At 48.7% G+C, this 19,155-nt stretch overlaps 1 protein-coding gene across 1 annotated transcript; it reads right to left on the bottom strand.

The window, feature by feature from the left end:
* Positions 1–15,914: 15,914 nt before the first annotated feature.
* On the bottom strand, positions 15,915–18,256 carry RASL11A (RAS like family 11 member A). Its single transcript, XM_058547675.1, has 4 exons — positions 18,041–18,256; positions 17,713–17,769; positions 17,528–17,607; positions 15,915–16,640 (listed from the first exon to the last, which is right to left on the bottom strand). Exons 1-4 carry the CDS (start codon positions 18,162–18,164, stop codon positions 16,173–16,175), a joined length of 729 nt encoding a protein of 242 aa, XP_058403658.1. The 5' UTR covers positions 18,165–18,256; the 3' UTR covers positions 15,915–16,172.
* Between the last annotated feature and the right edge of the window lie 899 nt (positions 18,257–19,155).

Genomic DNA, 19,155 nt, shown 5'->3' with positions numbered 1-19,155 from the left:
GTGGACGTGGCCGCTGATCTCCACAGGTGTGCACCTTGGGTTTGTATAACCTTTCCCAGCTAATAGGATGTCTTCACACATGTGAGATCTTCCAGGTTATGATCGTGAGGCACGGGAAGATAGAATGACTGCCTGCCAGTCTCACTGAGGAGATCACGTGTACGCGACGCTCCACGATAAACCTAGTAGAGGCAGCATGAATCTACCTGGGCCGCCATAACTAAAGTACCACAGACTGAGGGGCTTAAACAACAGAAATTTATTTTGTCACAAGTCCAAGATCAAGGTGTCAGCAGGGTTAGTTGCTTCTGAAGCCTCTCCCCTTGGCTTGTAGATGGCCATTTTCTTCCTGTGTTCTCACATGGTCTCTCTGTGTATGTTTTTATCCAATTTCCTCTTCTTATAGGGACACCAGTCAGATTGGATTAGGGCCCACCCTAATGACCTCATTTAACTTAATTCCCTCTTTAAAGGCCCTATCTCCAAATACAGTCACATTCTGAGGTCCTGCGGGTTAAGACTTCAACATATGAATTTGAGCGGGACACAATTCAGCCCCTAATGGAGGACATCATTTCTGGAGAACACACCCACACCACAGTACAATTATCCACAGGTACAGAAACTTAGTACAATCATGGGCATAATCAGTGAAGCTTTTCTGAGCCCTCCAAAGCAGTGTGGTGGCCAGGGTAGGGACTGGAGGGTGGGGGCAGGGGCTGGGCATGGCTGCCAGAGACATTGACCACGCGAGGCAGGGTCTTACTGATCTCAGAAGCTTGGTTTTGCCCTCTGCCACAGTGATACCGAGCAATGGGCTCGTTCTGTTAGCCACGATCTGAGCCAATTAATCACAATGAATTAGAGATCCAGAAAGGAAGTTTAATTAGGTTACATTAGTCAGCAAATTGGAAGACAGGTGACTAATGTCTCAAAAACCCATCTTCAAGGATTACAGAATCTTGAGGCAGTTATATAGGGAAATTGGGCAGTAAAGAGGGGATTTAGAAATGTACATGACAGACTCCAGGATCTCTCATTGTTCTTTTCTTCTGTTGATGATGATGAATAGTCTACAGGTGTTCTTTCTTTCTGGCGGCCTTCTTATTCCCTGGGAAAATTCATTAAAATTGTTAAGAACAAAGCTATCAGAGTACCTCAGCAGGGGTATGTACTCAGGATTAGGGCCAGAAAATCATGAAAGCGTGCAGCAATTTATAATGATCACATGTTAGAAGGGTTTCAACTAAGAAAGGGTTATTTAGTGTAGCAAGATGGCCTCACCTATGTTCTCTTACACTAGTTGTGTTATACTTGGGCTCTCAGCACTCTTCAGGACGAACTTATACAAACAAGCTCTACACTTAACGCTTCCATTTAAAGGAAAATTTATAAACATCAGACTTCTGCTTCGTGAACAAACTCAGAGTCAGCAAGACCACATCCTTGTCTGCATAAAAGAGAGTCAAGGACAAGTGGCCTTGTGCTTTGCGTCTCTGTCTCCAGCTTCCTAGCACAGACAGAATAAGAACATGTAAAATTCAAATGAATTTTCACCAACCTCTGACAGCCCTCAGCTGTCCTGTGGACTGAATGACCCCAAGACCACTTGTGCTCTAATATTCTGTGACTCTGTTCAGTGTCACGAAAAGCAACAGAAGCAGTGAACATTCTGTTGTTTCTTTCAGTCATTCCCTCACTCAACCAGTATTGATCAAGCACCATCTACGTGCGGGGCGCTCAGGGTGGAGGGGTGAAAAGTCAGAGGAGGCTCCCTGGAGGAAGTGGCATTTGAGTTTGTGCTTGCAGACAGGCTATGATCTTGGCGGGCAGAAGGAATTCCAGGTAGAAGGAACACATGAATAAAGACAAGAAAACAGGAAAGACAAATCTATTTAGGGACGATGAGTAGAGAAATCCTCGCAGGAACCACGAGAGGTTTGTGCAGGGAACCGTGGGCTGCCGGTCTGGATGGGTGGGTAAGATTCAATGGTGCCTGAGAGGGAAGACTCCACTTCCGCCTGCCCTTCACCTCCTACAGGCTGGAGGTCAAGGAGAAGGGGCTGAAGGAGCGGAGGAAGGCAGACCATTCCTCCTTCCTGGGAAAGGATGGAGAGAGGGAGGAAACAGTGACGACTACAAGCCGCTTTGACTAAAATGGCGCAAGCGTTCTTCCAGTTGGAAAGTGCTGTAGATCTGGGTTCTGATTGTTGGAGTGGGCGTTTGGATTTGCACGTCAGTGTGGGAAAAGTGACTTGACTGCCTATTTTTGAGCATCTAAATCTGTCACCGGCTGAATGATTCTGTTTGTATACCCCTCACAGGATGAGTAGTACTGCTCACACAGAGACTTCCTCAAAGCAGGGACGGTGGGAGCCAGGAGAAGCTTACACGGGGCCCGTGATTGGCCTCTGAGACCAGAGTTAGTGCCTCTTGCAAGACCCCCCCAAGTGCCCCTAACATAGAATCACCAGTGAACACGTTGGCTTCCTAACATATGCTGGGGGCAGGGACAAGAAAGACAGGGGTCTGTGCCCTGCTGAACTCCCCCTTCTGTGGGGCTTTGCGAGCACTGATGGGATTCTAGTGCAGCCAGTCCTAACTGTCCAGTGCAGCTGGATCATTGAAGTAAGCAAGGGCTTTCTGGCCAAAATTGGTAGTCAGGCACCTCCTTGTTTGTTCCTGGTACTCAGAGTCCTCAGTGTAGCCAAGAAACAGTAAAGGAAAACTTGTAAAACGTGTGTTGTTTCTTTTCTGGAGTAGGAAAAAAAACGGGGGTGGTCTACTCTGTGCCAAAGGAATGAGTGAGGCACTAACTACCTCGTTACAAAGATCTGGTGATGCTGTTCAGGTAGGTTGTATTGAGAATTCAAAATGCTACTGGAAGTATATTATATTCTAAAAATGCCTTTGCCAATAAATGTTGGGCTTTGGAGGAAAGGAATCTAAAAATATTAAAGCTAAATTAAAAGAGACTAAAAAGACACGATAATTGAATGTAATATGTGACTGGATCTTCTGCTGGTGAGAAAGAAATGCCATAAACAACATTACTGCATACAAGACCCTTATCAAACCACAGTGAGATACCACTTCACACCCACTAGGATGGCTGTAACCAAAGACAGATAATAGTAAGTGCTGACAAGGGTGTGGAGAACTTGGAACCCTCACGCATTGCTGATGGGAACTTAAAATGGTGCACCTGCTTTGGAAAACAGTCTGGCAGTTCCTCAAATGGTTAAACATAGAGGTATCATGTAACTTAGCAATTCCACTCCTATGGATGTACCCAAGAGAGGTGAGAGCATATGCCCAGACAACAACTCGTACATGTATGTTCATAGCAGCACTATTAATAATAGCCACAAAGAGGAAACAACCCAAATGTTCATCAACTGATTAATGGATAAACAAAATGTGGTACATCCAGGTAGCAATAAAAAGTAACAAGCTATCAGGCCATGAAAACACAGAGAGGAAACTTAAATGCATATTACCAAGTGAAAGAAGTCAGTCTGAAAAGGCTACATATTGCATAATTCCAACTATATGACATTCTGGAAAAGGAGTACAAGGGATTTTTAGGGCAGTAAAACTATTGTTATGATACTGCAAAGGTGGACACACATCACCAAACATCTGTCAAAACCCATAGAATATACACACCAAGAGTGAACTCTAAGATAAACTATGGACTCCAGGTGATGTGTCGATGTAGGTTTATCAATTGTAGCAAATGTACCACTTTGGTGCAGGATGCTGATAGTGTGGGAGGCTGTGCCTTAGCTAGGGACAGCTGGTGTGTGGGAAATCTCTATACCTTCCACTCAATTTTATGTTGAACCTAAAACTTCTTTAGAAAATAAAGTCTATTTTTTAAAAGATGGAATGAGGGGGGCTGGCCCAGTGGTGTAGTGGTTAAGATCGCACACTCTGCTTTGGTGGCCCAGGGTTCTCGGGTTCAGATTCCAGGCGCGGACCTATCAACTGCTCATCAAGCCATGCTGTGGCAGCGTCCCATATACAAAATAGAGGAAGATTGGCACAGATGTCAGCTCAGGGACAATCTTCCTCAAGCAAAAAGAGGAAGATTGGCAACAGATTTTAGCTCAGGGCCAATCTTCCTCACCAAAAAAAAAAAAAATGAAAGGAGGCCCCAAGCCAAGGAACCCAGGCAACCTCTATAAGCTGAAAAAGAAAAGAAATGGATTCTCTCCTAGAGCCTCCGAAACAAATGCAGCCTGGCCAACACCTTGATTTGAGCCCAGTGAGACCATTTCAGACTTCTGACCTCCAGAACTGTAAAGGGAACGCATCTTGTTTGAAAGCACCAGGTTTGGAGGGATTTCTTACAGCAGTCACAGGAAACAGATACAGAAGCATTGTTTGATAAATGCACGCAGTGGTTATGTAAGATGATAGCAATAGGAGAGGCCCAGCAGAGGACACAGAGGAAGCTCTACGCTATCTCTGTAATGCTTTTGTAAATCTGAAATTAGTTTTTCCTTTTTTTTTTTTTTCAAGAGGCTAAGATTTTCCAGAAGTAAGCAGGTGAGGCCACACAGTGCGGCAGGCCCTGGAGTCTCCCTGGTCCCAGTGCCATCCTACCTCACAGCAAGAAGCTGGACGGAGCAACCAGAGCGGACGAAAACCAACAACTCCCCACAGGCGCTGCCCTGAGGGAAACTCGACCGCCAATCGCCACCAGTTTTAAAGAAGAGCACTCATCTGCAGCACTGACCTGCAAGCCCCTTGCAAGAGAGGAATTTGGTAATTATCCAAAGATTTAAAGGTTGAACGGGTAATAACATAGAAAATGTGCTAAGCATCGTGATGTACATCCTCACTAAATACTTGTTGTGAAAGCAAGGATGCTGTGTCAGCCCCATGAGTGGCGCTTAGTGAACACAGAAATTGTTTATAGAGTATTAAAAAGACACTGCTTTGTGTGTGTGTACTCATTCCTTAGGTTGAGAAAAGTAGGGTCTTAACAACCTAGTTTCTCCTTCTTAAAAGTTTTATCATAATTATTATGAAATTAAGAAACTTTACAGAAAGAAGTTAATGTTAAATTCTAAGCTATTTACGTCGCCCCACCTGCCCCTTGGGTGTAAGGAACATTGCTCTTCACGGGCGGTAACCTCCACCCCGGGGAGCAAGGGTGCTCGCTCCGCATCCACTCAGCCCTCCCAGATGGCCTCCTCTGGCCCTGAGCTGTATTCTGAGTGGAGGGCATCTTTGTATCCCCTCAATTCCACTTCTTCTTCCATCCAGCTCTGTTGGAGGTCCCTTCATTGATAAGGAATGTTTCTTGGGGCCAGCCCCGTAGCCTAGTGGTTAAATTTGGCACGCTCTGCTTCAGCACCCAGATTCGCAGGTTTGGATCCCAGGCGCCAACATATACCACTCGTCAGCCATGCTACGGTGGCATCCCACATGCAAAATGGAGGAAGACTGGCACAGATGTTAGCTCAGGGCTAATCTTCCTCAAGCGAAAAAAGAGGAAGATTGGCAACAGATGTCAGCTCAGGGCAAATCTTCCTCACCAAAAAAAATATATATATATCTTTTCCTCCAGGCTTCTCACGCTAAAAAAAAAAGGGTCAGCTTCAACACCTCCACCTCCTTTGCTCTAAACCTCCAGGCCACCTCTTTCCTGTGGACTCTGCTTTTGAACCATCCCCCCTGCATCTGCCACCCCCTGTCCATCCCCCCTCCCCCCACCTTGCCCCAGTCCAGGGCTCTGTTGCGATGGCCGCAGCTGCTGCCTGTGCCCCTCAGCTTCCTCCCCGGGCTCCCGCCGCCTGTGGAACGGATCCCCCTTCTTCCTATCTTTGGCCTCAAGATCTTCACAAGCTGCTCGGAGACTCGCCTCACCTGCCCCTGGCCCCCACTTGCATGTACCCCCAAACCAAAGGGCCTGCTCCTCAGAGAAGGCTGGTCACATCAGCGCCCGGAACTCTGTGCTCCGACCACTCCCTCAGGCTGGCAGCTCCCGCCTCCCTCGCCCCGGACAGCCTCCTCACGTTAGCTCCCCACGCTGCTCCCAGAGCAGGCTGCTCATCCCTTCCTCGTGGCCTCTGCTGAGCTGGCCTTGTACGCTGTGATCTGGGTAGCTGTCTTAGCCTCTTCACCGGAGTGCAAGTTCCCTCAGGCAACTGTTGATTTAAGCAGCCAGCAGAGCGGCTGGCTCCTAGTGCCCGCCAGCCTCCTGGTAAAGGGGCAGTTGAGACCACGGGATCTGCAGGCAAGGTCTGGCCCCATCTCAGCTCTGCCTTTCCCCAACTGCCTGGCCTGGGAAAAGCCTCTCAGCAGCCATGTGCCTCAGTTTGCACATCTGCAACATGGGGATAATAGTACACGCCTCACAGGATCGCTGCAAGATAAAATGAGGTAACCCACAAAAACCCTTTAGAACAGTGTCCAGCACGTGCCAAATCCTTGAGAGATTTTAGCCATTATTATTCCTGGACCCCACCTGGAATTGCTGTATCAGGGTCTCTGGGAGTGGGCCCAGGAGTCCGCACTTTAAACAAGCACCCCCAGGTGAATGTACTGCGCACCAAGTTTTGTGGACCACTAATGTAATCCAAATCTCTTGTTTTGTAGATGAGGAACTTGAGGACCCCGTGAGGTGAAATGACTTGCCCAAGTTCAAAAAGGACCAGTCTACCACTGTCCAGTCTACCTCTAATCATTCACGGCCTTGAGCAAGTCCAAGCAGCACCAACCGACTTTGATTTTCAGATGCCTTCCCGAGCCAGACGTCTTTTACCTCGTGGGCAGCCTAGAGGGAACCAGAGCCGTGGAACAGGCGTGTACAGGAAGCCCAGCTTTGGCCACTACACCCAACTCCTTTTACATCTGCAGCTAGAGGACCAAAGCCCAGGAAGGACCACTTCTTTCATTTCCTCCATTCTAACCCCCTCAAGTTCATAAGTAAGGAAAGCCTTGACCATCAGATTGGTCTTCAGTCTGGCCATGGCAGAGGACCTTTCTGTGATTTGTATGGGTCACTCGGGAGGAGCTGAGCTGGGCACCCCAGACGCCAGCCTTCTCAGGCACCAGGAACAGAAAGTCATTGAGAGGACACTGGGCAGAGCCATTGGGGAGCAAACTTCCCCTTCCTTCTTCAGCTGGACTTGAAGGAAAATCTTCCCTTCTCTTCCTCATCCTCTGCTAGCCTGTGGAAACCCAGAGAATCTGTCTTCTGATGGATTCTGCGGTGGTGACCACCAGTTGTCTCTAATATCCATTGTCTCATCCTTTAATAAATAAATGGTAGTAGACTTTTTAGTTGAGCACATGTTGCCCAGCTGAAGACTGCATTTCTCAGCCACATGGTGGAATGTGAGCAGTAGGGACGTGGTCAACTTTAGGGTCCTAGCCTTAAAGGAAAGGACCTCCTCGCCCCTCCCCAGCCCCCTTTCTGCTCTCTGGAACATGGACATGGCTGAGAGCCATCTTAGACCTTGGGAACGAGGGTGACACCTAGGAAGGGGATAGTGACAGAGAGGCGGAGCCCGGGTCTCTGACGAATCCTTGAGCAGAGCCACAGGCCCAGCTTGAACTGCACGTGTGGGAGAAACAAACTCGCCTCTTTTTGAGCCATTTAGTTTCCATGTCAGCTAAACCCGTGTCCTACTACAGAATTCAAGAGTGGCCTACAGAGGCGTGTTTCCTTCTGCCCTGCGCTGCCGTCCCTGCAGCAAGGTGTGCAGTGGGTAGAGCACCGGCTGTGGGTTCAGACAGACTCAGCTTGAATGTGGGCTTAGCCATTTACTAACTGTCTTAGTCAGCCAGGGCCGCCGTGACAAATCACCACAACCAGGTGGCGATTTGTCTCCCGGTTCTGGAGGCTAGAAGCGTGAGGTCGAGGTGTCGGCAGGGCTGTGCTCCATCTGAAGGCTCTAGGGAAGGATCTGTTCCAGGCCTCTCTCCAGCTTCTGGTAGTTCCTTGGCTTGTGGGCGCATCACCCCAATCTCTGCCTTCATCTTCACATGGCGTCCTCCCCGTGTCTCTTCCCTCCGTGCATGTCTGTCTGTGTGTCCAAATTTCCCCTCTTTATTACGACACTAGTCATATTGCATTAGGGCCTATCCTAATGACCTCATTTTAACTCAATTACCTCTGTAAAGACCCGATTTCCAACAAAGGTCACATTCTGAGGTACTGGGGGTTGATATATCTTTTTCGGAGGAACATCGTTCAACCCGTCACACTAACTTTCTTTACTGACAGAATTTGGGTATTTCCTTAATGTCTTAGGACCTCAGCTTCCCCAATGTCAGGTTTATATTAATTCTTAGGGTTTGATGTAAGGGTCCCCTGATGCATTTGGGCCTTGCCGTCACCTTTACATTGGAAGGCAGGCGCCCCTTCCCATCATCCAAGCATCAGTAATTGTGTGTAGTGGCCTTTGAAGTTTTTCTGGCTATTTGGTCTAAAAACGGCCTTCCAACCTCTGGGGAGAGCCCTCACCCCACAGGTCTGGATAGGAGGCGGGGCCCCTCTACCTCAGCAGATGCTGAAAATGCCAGATTCTTACTTCCTCGGCCTCCTTGTAGCTCTTCCAGTGATTCTGTGAATTACCCAATAACCTTTTTTTGTGTGAGGAAGATCAGCCCTGAGCTAACATCCAATCCTCCTCCTTTATTTTCCCCCCAAAGCCCCAGTAGATAGTTGTATGTCGTAGTTGCACATCGTTCTAGTTGCTGTATGTGGGACGCGGCCTCAGCATGGCCAGAGAAGCAGTGTCTCAGTGCGCGTCCGGATCCGAACCCGGGCTGCCAGTAGCGGAGTGCGCACACTTAACTGCTAAGCCATGGGGCCAGCCCCCCAATAACCTTTTAATAGAACTCTTTTTCACTAAATCAGCCAGAGTCTTTTCTATTCCTTGCGAGTGATAGCCTTGACAGATACACCATGCAACATTTAAGAGCCAAAAATGGCTGATTAAGAGAATGGTAGCAGCTTCCAGATGACCCATGAGGGTGCATATAGTAGGACAATTCGCATGGAAAGCAATCCAGTATAGTGACTTTCAAGTAAGAAAGACTTTGATTTAAATCTCAACTGTGCCACTTACAAGCTGAGACACAGTGAGCAAGTTAATTAACCTTTCTGAGTCTCATTTTTCTCATCTGTCAAATAGTGATGATAATAATAATCTACTTAATGAATTGTTGGGAGGATTAAATGAGAGAATGCACCTAAAACTCTTACTGTATGTGGTGGTTAATTTCATGTGTCAATTTGACTGGGTCATACCGTACCCAGATATTTGGTCAAATGTTATCCTGGGTGTGTTTAGGAGGGCGTTTCTGTGTGAGATAACATTTGAATCAGTAAACTGAGTAAAGCAGATTGCTCTCCCTACTGTGGATGGGCCTCACCCAATCAGTTGAAGGCCTGAATAGAACAGAAAGGCTGACCTTCCCCTCTAGCAAGAGGGAACTTGGCCAGCCTGACAGCCTTGAGCTGGCACATCAGTCTTTCCCTGCCTTAGGAGTCAGACTGAAACATGGGCTCCTCCGGGGTCTTGAGCCTGCCAGCTTTCAGACTGGAACTACACCATTGGCTCTCCTGGGTCTCCAACTTGCCAACAGCAGATCTTGGGACTTCTCAGCCTCCATAATCACATGAGTCAATTTTTTATAATAAATCTCTTGATATATATATATATATATATATACACACACACACATATACATATATATATCTCCTGTTAGTTCTATTCCTCTGAAGAACCCTAATATATTGCAATACATGTAACAATAGTGCATATCCAGTAATTATAGTAGCTAATGGTTGTTGTCAGCTTTATCATTACACTACAAGTAATGTGACCAGCACACAGCCCCCAGCGATAGCCCCTCAAACATTTCAGCAGCATCCTCATATTTTCCCCATCTGGAGAAACTCATTGGCCTTTTTTTCTTTCTTTTCTTTTCTTTTTTTTTTTTTTTTTTGAGAGAGAGTGGCCTTGAGCTAACACCTGTTCCCAATCTTCCTCCTTTTTTCCTTTTTTCTCCCCAAAGCCCCAGTGGATAGCTGTATGTCATAGCTGTGCCTCCTTCTAGTTGCTCTATGTGGGACGCCGCCTCAGCACGGCTTGAGCAGTGCCTAGGTCCGCAACCAGGATCTGAACCAGCAGACCCCAGGGCTGCTGAAGTGGAGGGTGCGAACTTAAACCGCTACGCCACCAGGCCGGCCCCATTGGGCTTTCTTTTTAAACCCTGAACCTGTTCCCTCTCTCCTGCTCTTCCCAGCGCGCGCGCGCGCGCGCGCACACACACACACACACACACACACACGCAATTCCCGGAGATGTTCTGGACCAGACTGAGTCGAGGCGGGGTAGCGCTGTTAGCTCCCAAGTGTGCATTGTGAATTTCTGCTTCTGGCATCTTCTCCACTCTGTAGTAAACCATTCACGCCCGCAGCCCCCTCGGGAGGCTGACGTTCAGCCATGCCCCTCCTCCTCTGCGAGGTGCTACCCTCCTGCCTCCAGGAGCAAAGAACACGCGTGAATTTCTGGGGGCTGCTGTGGAGGCTGCTTCTCCGGGCTCCGGTCAGAGAAGAGTCGGAGGAGAGAACGCGGCCGGGGGGGTGTCGCCGGGGCACGCTGACTTAGATAATGCCCCCCACACCCATCTCCGCCCACTGCCCCCACCCCGTGATGCCTTTCAAAGCGGTGACTCAGGGGGAGACCGTCCCAGAGAAGGACGCGGCTCCGGCAGGCGGCGCCGAGGAGACCCGGAGGAGGCCGGCGAGGGCAGCCCACCGGCCCCCAGCCTCCGCGGCAGTCCCCCGGGCGAACGCAGGGCCCAGCCCTCCCCGGGCGGCACTCCCGCCTTCTCCCCTGCAAATCCGCCTTCCCCTGGGTAAACAGGGAGCGGGGGTGAGTCCAGACTGCGAACCTGCTCCAAGGCCGCAAGCATGAGACAGCCGGCCTCAGGACCACTCAGGGAGCTCCTTAAACACAGATTTCTGCTCCGGCTCAAACACACAGCGACGGAAGCCCCGAGAGTCCCCAGAAGCTGTCGGCGCGCACGCAGGCCTGGCCGGGGAGGGTGGGGGGCATGGGAGGGGCGAACAGCCCTGAACCGAAAGGAATTCTTTTCCCTCCCTGGAGCCAGACCTCCTAGTTTCCTGGCTTATGTGACCTCAGGCCATTGCGTGACCTCTCTGAGCCTCAGTGTCTTCGTCTGAAAGATGGGCGTGATAACAGCTATTGGGGAGGTTAAGGTGCCCGGCACATGGTAAGGGATCAAAAATTGATAGGTATCATTACTGAAGGAATAATTGCGCCCCTGCAAACCTTCTCGTTCCCAGAGGTGACATGGGAAAACTCACGTCTTTCAAAGCAGCCGCTGTACATTTTAGAGTATACGAGCAAGCTCTAGAAGCACTTTTTTTCCTAAAACAGCTTCATAACGTACAAATGTACCTTTAAAAAATAATGACGACTACAACTTACTGAGCACCTCCTATGTGTCATAATCTGCCAACAATTCTGTCTGGGGGTTGGTACTATCCCCACTTTTCATATTGCACTCTGACCACATCACAGATCCATCAACAGCAAAGTGGGATTTGAAACTGATCTCACTTGAACCGTCGCTGTGCTGCCTCATAGAGCTGGTTAGCAACCGCCTGTTCATCCTGAAACGTCTGTGTTTTTCCAGTTATAAATCCGTGTCACTGTTTCCAGGCAAGATCTGTTTGTACAAGTAAGACTTGCCGTGAACAATGTTCTTCTAACTTAAACAGAGCGCCAATAAGAAATGACAGCAAATAGTTTACAATTGTAACTCATTAATCCTCAGCTGAACATAATAATGCTCAAAGAAAATAAGGCTTTACAACTTATAGAGTTAGAAACATCATTTTCTTAGCAAGGGTGCTTTCACACTCTGGGGTATTTGCCTCTGCTGCCCACTCTGCTCTGTGAGCTGCACCCTCCACTGATTTTGCCAGCACTCTCAGATTCGGGTCAGAGTCTTTTCTCACCTTTTACTCCACAGAGTCCCACCCTCAAGGCCGGGCCCCAGAACTCCTAGGGGACTGAGTTCCTGGAAAAGGAATGCTGTCTTGATCACGACAACATTTAGCACAGGGCTTTGCATGAAGCAGGTTCTCAATAAATGTGATTAGAAGTCATGCAAATCACCATTGTGGTGGTCTTTATAAAGACAGGAGGAAAACCGAAAGCAACGATACCGATTTTGTTCAAGGAGCCCTACTCTAAAGAATGTTCACTTTCCGGTGAAAGAGAAAGGTGTCTCAGACAGTGTGGCAGAGGGAACCCGGAATACAGAGACACATCATGCACCCATAGCTACATTTCTGTAATGGTTCACCTAGCAACTATTTTTGAAGATCCTGTTTTGTCCTGGATACTCTAACAGGTGTTGTGGAGCTGAAGATGAATGGGTACCCGTCCCACCCTAGTGGAGCTGATTTTCCACAGGGGCAGAAGCACAGGAGGGCATGCAGACGTGGGGCTGACGACATTTTATCTTCAATATGCACATTTCTACTCTGTATGCTGAAAACTGCTCTGCTATTGCAAATAGATCATCACTTACATCAGTTAATTTTTCCTAGAGCCCTAGCTAACAATGGTGTCAGGAAAATAATTGTTTGGGTTCTTTTCTTTTCCCTATATCACATCTTTCTTATTGAGTGTCAAAACAGCTTGAGACTACTTTAACAAAGTCTTTCAAAATATTCCACCTTTTGGAGACAGATCAAATGGTACGAATAAATTATTAATCACACAAAATATCTTTGCATCATAAGTTTGAATTGGTAACTTTGCATAATGAGAAGATGAAAATACAACATATACAAGGGAAAAAAGGCTATTTGAGCCCCAAGTTCATGACTAAACCGTCATCTTGTCTTTCCTACTTGCTCTTTTGTTCACTGCCGCCTTCCACAGCTATTTATTTTAATCCATTTCTCCAAACAGATATTAATAAACTTCAGAGCTTCCGTTGTGCCCTTCACCTCAACACAAGCAAAACAAATTTATTTTCTTCTGTTATAATTGATTTATTTTTCCATTTTTTGAGTTTGCTTTTCATGAGTCACATGTGAAGTATAGAATGTTAGCAGGATGTACAATTTAGGCATTTGGAATTCATCCATGTCTCAGGACCACACTGACAGATACATTAATTACATCACTCTGCGGTTTTAGGGCAGAATTAGGACTGAGCCTTGACCAGAAGGAGGATGAGTGGTGGCAATGGAGACCTGGGGATTCCAAAGGGGGATGGGAGAGGGGGAGCAAACAGGACCTGGACGCTGCACTTCCACCTCCCTCCTGGGGAAGGAGGTGATCTTCACAGTGACGACGACGACACTTGAGAGGTAATGCAAAACTATCAGATAAATATGTGTACACTGTCCTGTCCACACCCACCCAAGTTTTCAACATTCTGCCCAATGTTTTAGGAGTTCTGCCCCCACCAGCAACATAATGACACAGGGCTCTGCCCTCCGCATTCCTGAGGGAAAGGGAGGTTGGCTCAGAGCTCAGCTTTCTCTCTAAGGGCCTCCTTGGTGCCCAGTCAAGCCCAAATCCTCAGATCCTCTTCCCTACACACAGATCCAACAACTTCCTGCCCTGCCTGCCTCCTGATAACTCCATGTTCCCCTCTTCCATCTCCAGGCTACTATCCCTGGAGCCTTCTAGATCTTCCCCAAGTACCTGACCCTCAAGAGACCCCACTGCCATCAGCAGGAGGCCCGAGAATGAGAGACAACAGGCATTGAGGTCCCTCGGAGACCAGGGCACCAGGTCCTGTGCTGGGCCCACTTTGGGACCAGAGAATGAAGGAAGCTCTGAGGCCCTGGAGGGCAGTTACTTGTGATGCTGAGGACAGGAAAAATCTATGTGGAGCACTTTCTGCTGGCCCTCCAGCCTCCTTGAGCCCCTAGAGGCCGTTATCCCTTCAGAACTGTCCTGGGACTCATCTTTTGACCCCTCTGGTCCACAGCATGCTCTCCCTGGAGAGCTCATGGGTACTTCCTGTCCTCACTTGGAACGTGATCACAGGCTCCTTGAGACATCTCTTGTATTGTTCTCTAGCTGTTACATTATGATTTAACTTTGTCCCATGGATGTTTGATCTCAGCCCCTTGCAGGCAGAGGAGCTGCTGGCACTGGGTGGAGATCTGGGCAAGTTGTGGCCGTGGCAGTGACTAGGAGGATCGGCTATTCTCGTGTCCACACCCACAATGGTAAGATGTATGGTAGGAAGCAGGAATGGACGATGATAGAAAGAACCCCTTTTGTTCTAAGGGTATGCAAACAAGCAAGGAGAATTAGGCACCTTTTAAAAGATAACGGAATCCAAAATAAGATTTTTCCTCAATTATTTGGACACTCCTTTAGACATGAATTATCCAATTTTCCTAATCCTTCATGCCATTTTGCATAGGTATATACCCCTCAACTACAGGGAAGAGTGGTGTTACCATCACAGCTCTGGACAGAGGTGTCTTTAGAAGTACGAGTAATGAATGGTCTGCAATGGCCAGAAGCTGCATATGTGTCACTTCCTCTCTGTCACTGCTAATAACCTTTAACTACTCAGAACATCTCCTGTCTTTCTTCTGCAGAAGTGACAAGTTGTTTCATTGTACTGTCCCATTATTGTCCCTTGGCACCAAAAAATAATACATTCATTCATTTATTCATCAAATATTTACCAAAAACCTACCACTCTGTGTGCAAGCACTGGCTAGAAGCTTGGAATACAAAGTCATAAAATGCAGTTACTGCCCTCAAGCAACTCCTTCCAATGGGGGTGACAGATAGCTACATGACATGGTTGGCTTATAACACAAATGCTACAGAACTAGAGGAAGACTCAGAGAAGGCACTCCAGAAGCTGAATGTAGCATGTGACTTGGGTCTTGGAAGATGAGTTAGCAATCCTTTAGGGGGAAAAGAGGAAAAAATATTTAAGGCAGAGAGAAGAGTTCATGCCAAGGCAGGGAGGCATGAAAGAGCCTGGTGTATACTGAGAAAGGCAGACCCTTCTGTTGGAATGGACTGTCAGCTGTATGTGTGTGTGTGTGTGTGTGTGTGTGTGTGTGCACGTGCACTCACATGGGCACTCATGAATGTGTGTTTTGGCAGAAGGGGATGATGAGGCTGGAGAGATGGTGAATAATCTTAATGCCATGCTTCATTTATATTTTATACAGTAAATAAGAGGAAACCAGCTGAGTTTTTTCAATCATGGAAATGAAATGACTAGGGTTGGTTTTAGTAAGGCTGTTCTGGTATGAAGAATTAGAGGGATGTCATTCCAGAAGCCAAGAAACCAGAGTCTTACCTAGACTCTTGCCTGTTAGTCTAGGCAAGAGCTGTAAAGTCCTGAACTAAGGCAGAGTGATGCTTTAGAGAAAAAGTGGATTGACAGATCAGGTGCCGTATTGGATGGGAGGGTCAGGGAGACAGGAGGGAAGGCGAATTTGTAGGCAACTCCTGGAGGGTGGAGTGCATGTACTGACATAAGGAACACTGGAAAAAGGGTTTTTGTTTTCTTATTAAGGGTGGAGAGGATAAACTTCCATTTGCACCAATAAATAATAATATTCTTCATGTTTGTAATTTTTAGCATCAGCCCACAAAGAACCTCTTCCCTTGAAAATCACATGGTGTCAATTTCATGCCTGCAGCAAAGTGCCTGATTAAGGACATCCTGCAGTTATTCAAATCCCTTCCCTCCACATACTTTCCTTTCTCCCATGACAGATTCCCTCTACATCAACCCCTCCCTCCCGCAAGACACCAATCAGAGTTCAGACCAAGGGCAAGCATGGAGCAATTCTGGGCTCTGGTGCAAGTATGATTTCTATAAAAAGACATTTAAAAAACAAGGAGCAATGTTGCCATTTTGCCTTTAATGGAAAAGTGGCGAGCAGTTACAGTAAAAAAAAAAAATCTTTTATTTAAAAAAAAAAAAAACTCCATCCCACTTCTAGGCAATCACTGTTTGAATTTTCAGAAATACGCATAGACTTGAAAACCTATAGTCTGTATAAAAATAAACTCTGAATGTGTGATTAAAAAGGGAGACTCCCAGTCTTTCCAGCTGCACAAATGCATCATAAAAAGGAGCCAAGTCTGTCGGAGGTGGGTCTACCCCAGTGCCGAGGGCGCTTTGACTTTGGAAGACAGAGCCTGCTTGAAGCGCCTCTTCAGGTCTTGCATGTTGGGAGAACGCGGCCGGGGAAGGATGGAGGCTCTTCTCCTCTCCCCACTGAGGCTGTGCAGCTTGCTCACTTCTTTGCAGAGATGCTGAAACACATCACAGACATCTTCGTAGTTTTCACTGGTGGAAATTTCCAGGAACAGGCTGCCCAGCTCGTTGGCTAGTTGAATGCCGTCATGCGTCTGCACCTGCCGGGCATGCAGAAGGTCCCCCTTATTGCCCACAATGATGACAGGGGCCTTAGAGTCAGGGTGGACCTTCCGGATGTGCTGGTAAAGGGGGCGGATGGACTGGTAGCTGTCGTAGTCAGTGATGGAGTAGACCAGCAGAAAGCCCTCTGCCCACTGCACGCATTTGGACAGGGAATCGACTAGCTGGGTGAGGTTGTCTTGGACCTGAGGAAGATCAAATGAGTCTGGATCAAGGAAGCTCTCAGTGGGAGATGACTCAAAACGACATCAAAGTAACCCTTGAAAAAGAAATCACTAAATATAGTTTTCAGATCCTACTTAGCTTCTGCAGAAGGATGCTTTTGATACACAAAGAGCAAATTCTCAGGCACGCTCCCTGCCTGGGTAACTTTATTAGCTGTCACCAATGCATTATTTTTAAACCCAGTGCTTGGCAGGTAGTCTGTGGTGAACCCTGGCTGACTGAAGAACGACTTTAATGAGAACTTTCAAATCAGAATGGCACAATTTTTAGGGAACTAGCTCAGAATAAACAAAATTTTGAAAATAAGCCAAGATAAATATCTATTCCCAAACCCATAAAACTATTTTTAGCACGTCCTTCCTGCGAATGTTACAGAAACAAATTCCTTCTTTCTGTTCTTCCAGATCTTTCCTCCCCAGAAGGGAGAGCAATTAGCAACCTGTTAATCAAGTTACATTCCTGACTGCTTGCCAAGGGGTTGTCTGATTCCAATTCCTGACGACGGAACAGCTAGAAACAGACGCACTTGTTAACGGTTCCATGGCCGAGCTCTAAAAGAAGTGTGAGACCCGTCTAAGTAGTGACGCCCCCACCAGGGTTGCAAAAAGAAATTAAGCGTCTCTCCCCCTTTCCGAGGTGGCGGACGGAAGGAGGAAGCTGCCTCCAACCATCCACCCTCCGCGCCCCACCCCCCGAGGGTCTCTAACACCCCAGTGACTGGCCCCATCTGGGGACAGCCCCCTCCCACACCTAAATGCATAACAGGCGCATTTAGACATCTCGCTCGTGCTCTGGAGCCTCTCCGTGTCTGGATGGGGGTAAGCTGTTTGCTCCTGGCAGTCCTTACCTGGATGCCCCCGGGAGTGTCCTGGATCTGCAAGGATAGCTGGTCTCCCTCTACATAGACAAGCCGTGAATACAACTTGCCTGGAGAATGAAGGAGAGTTTGCTTTTAAATTCTCACACTCTTATCGGGAAAAAGAAAACCCGAGCATGCAGCCACAAAAGCAGGGAGCACGAAATTATTCTAACCTGTATTCGGTTCATAATCGCCAATGAATCTTTTGGTCAGGAAGCGCACAATCATTGCTGAAAAGGAAACAGGAAAATCAACTGAAGGACTAGGACAAGACGGTGAAACCCAGACACTGCTGGGGAAACGGAGGGAGTGACGGGCCGCAGAACTGCGGGTGCTGCCCGCATCCCAAGGCGCGGCCGCCGTGGCCTCCGCGGGTTTTGTGACGGGTACGACTGGAGTACGCCACCTGCCGCACCAGCCCCCATTCTCGAACAGGAGCCCCCAGTTGTCCCGGCCACGCCCGGGATGGGCGGCCGCCCGGCGCGGCCCTTAGGCACTTACCGCTCTTGCCCACGCGGCCGGCGCCCAGCACGGCCAGTTTGATGTCCTTGGGCAGGAGGTAGTCGGAGGAGGACTCCGGGATGGGCGCGAGAAGAAAGTGCCCGGACATGGTGGGCGGCCGCATGGAGCGCGCGCCGGCCGAGCGCGTCCAGTCGTGGAGAGCGCGAGCCGACGGAGCCAGGAGCGGCTCGCGGGTGGGGAGCGCGGGAACACGGGTGCGCGCGGACTGCGGCCGGCGCAGCTGTCAAGGCCCGCGGCTTTTAAAGGGCTCGGCGCGCGGCGGGGCGCGGCGGCCGCCTCCGGCTCCTCCTCTTCCCCGCCTCTTCCCGCAGCGGCGAGGAGGGGGAGGCAGCAGGAGAGCCGAGGGAACAGTCACCGCCGGTGTGCGCACCGCCTCGCCCCTTGACGCGCTCTGCCGGGGGACCGGGCTCCGGGCCCCCAGGCCCCGGAAATACAGCCACTAACCCCAGAGCGCACGAGAGGCCTGTCGTCAGGCTGTGCCTGCAAAGCCCTGGTGGCCCCCTCCACCCCGCAGAGGCGAGCCTGGGTCACTAGACCAGTGGGTGAACCTGAGAGCAGAGTTTTGAGCTGGGGAATGAAAGAAAAACGGGAAAATGCATGCAATCAGTCGAATGTTTCTCCAACAACAGGAGGGATAAATTCCTGCCGAATGTTGCCATTTTTATTTTCAAAATGTGCTGAAGAGTGATATTAACAGGGGAAAAGGGAGGGAGGGGAAAGAGCACTGAACTAGTATCCGTGCAGTATAAGCGACTGCGGGCGCTGTGACCTTGCTCCAGTATGTGAAGGCCCCTTGGGGGCAGTAACTGTTTGCAGTTCGGCTCCAAACCCAGGCCCTCGCTGCCGGCGCTGGTTGGGTTTACTCATTAGCGAACACTCAAGCATTTCATCCATCTGCTGGGAGCCCCAGCCCTTGACTAATTCTCCATCACTAATACTGTGCTATGCACTTGAGTCATTCATTTGCTTCCTTATTCAAAGACTTACCTCTAGGGGTAAAGTGGAGTTGAGGGTAGGAGTGGGAGAGGGGGAGGAAGAGGACACAAAAGAGAAACACGGCCTCGTCTTGGGATTCGGGAACCCACCATGGCAAG

The sequence above is a fragment of the Diceros bicornis genome, chromosome 9 (assembly GCF_020826845.1).
Source record: "Diceros bicornis minor isolate mBicDic1 chromosome 9, mDicBic1.mat.cur, whole genome shotgun sequence".
Lineage (NCBI taxonomy): Eukaryota > Metazoa > Chordata > Mammalia > Perissodactyla > Rhinocerotidae > Diceros > Diceros bicornis.
The sequence above is the reverse complement of the archived record's forward strand: the minus strand, read 5'-3'. Positions and strand labels throughout refer to the sequence as shown.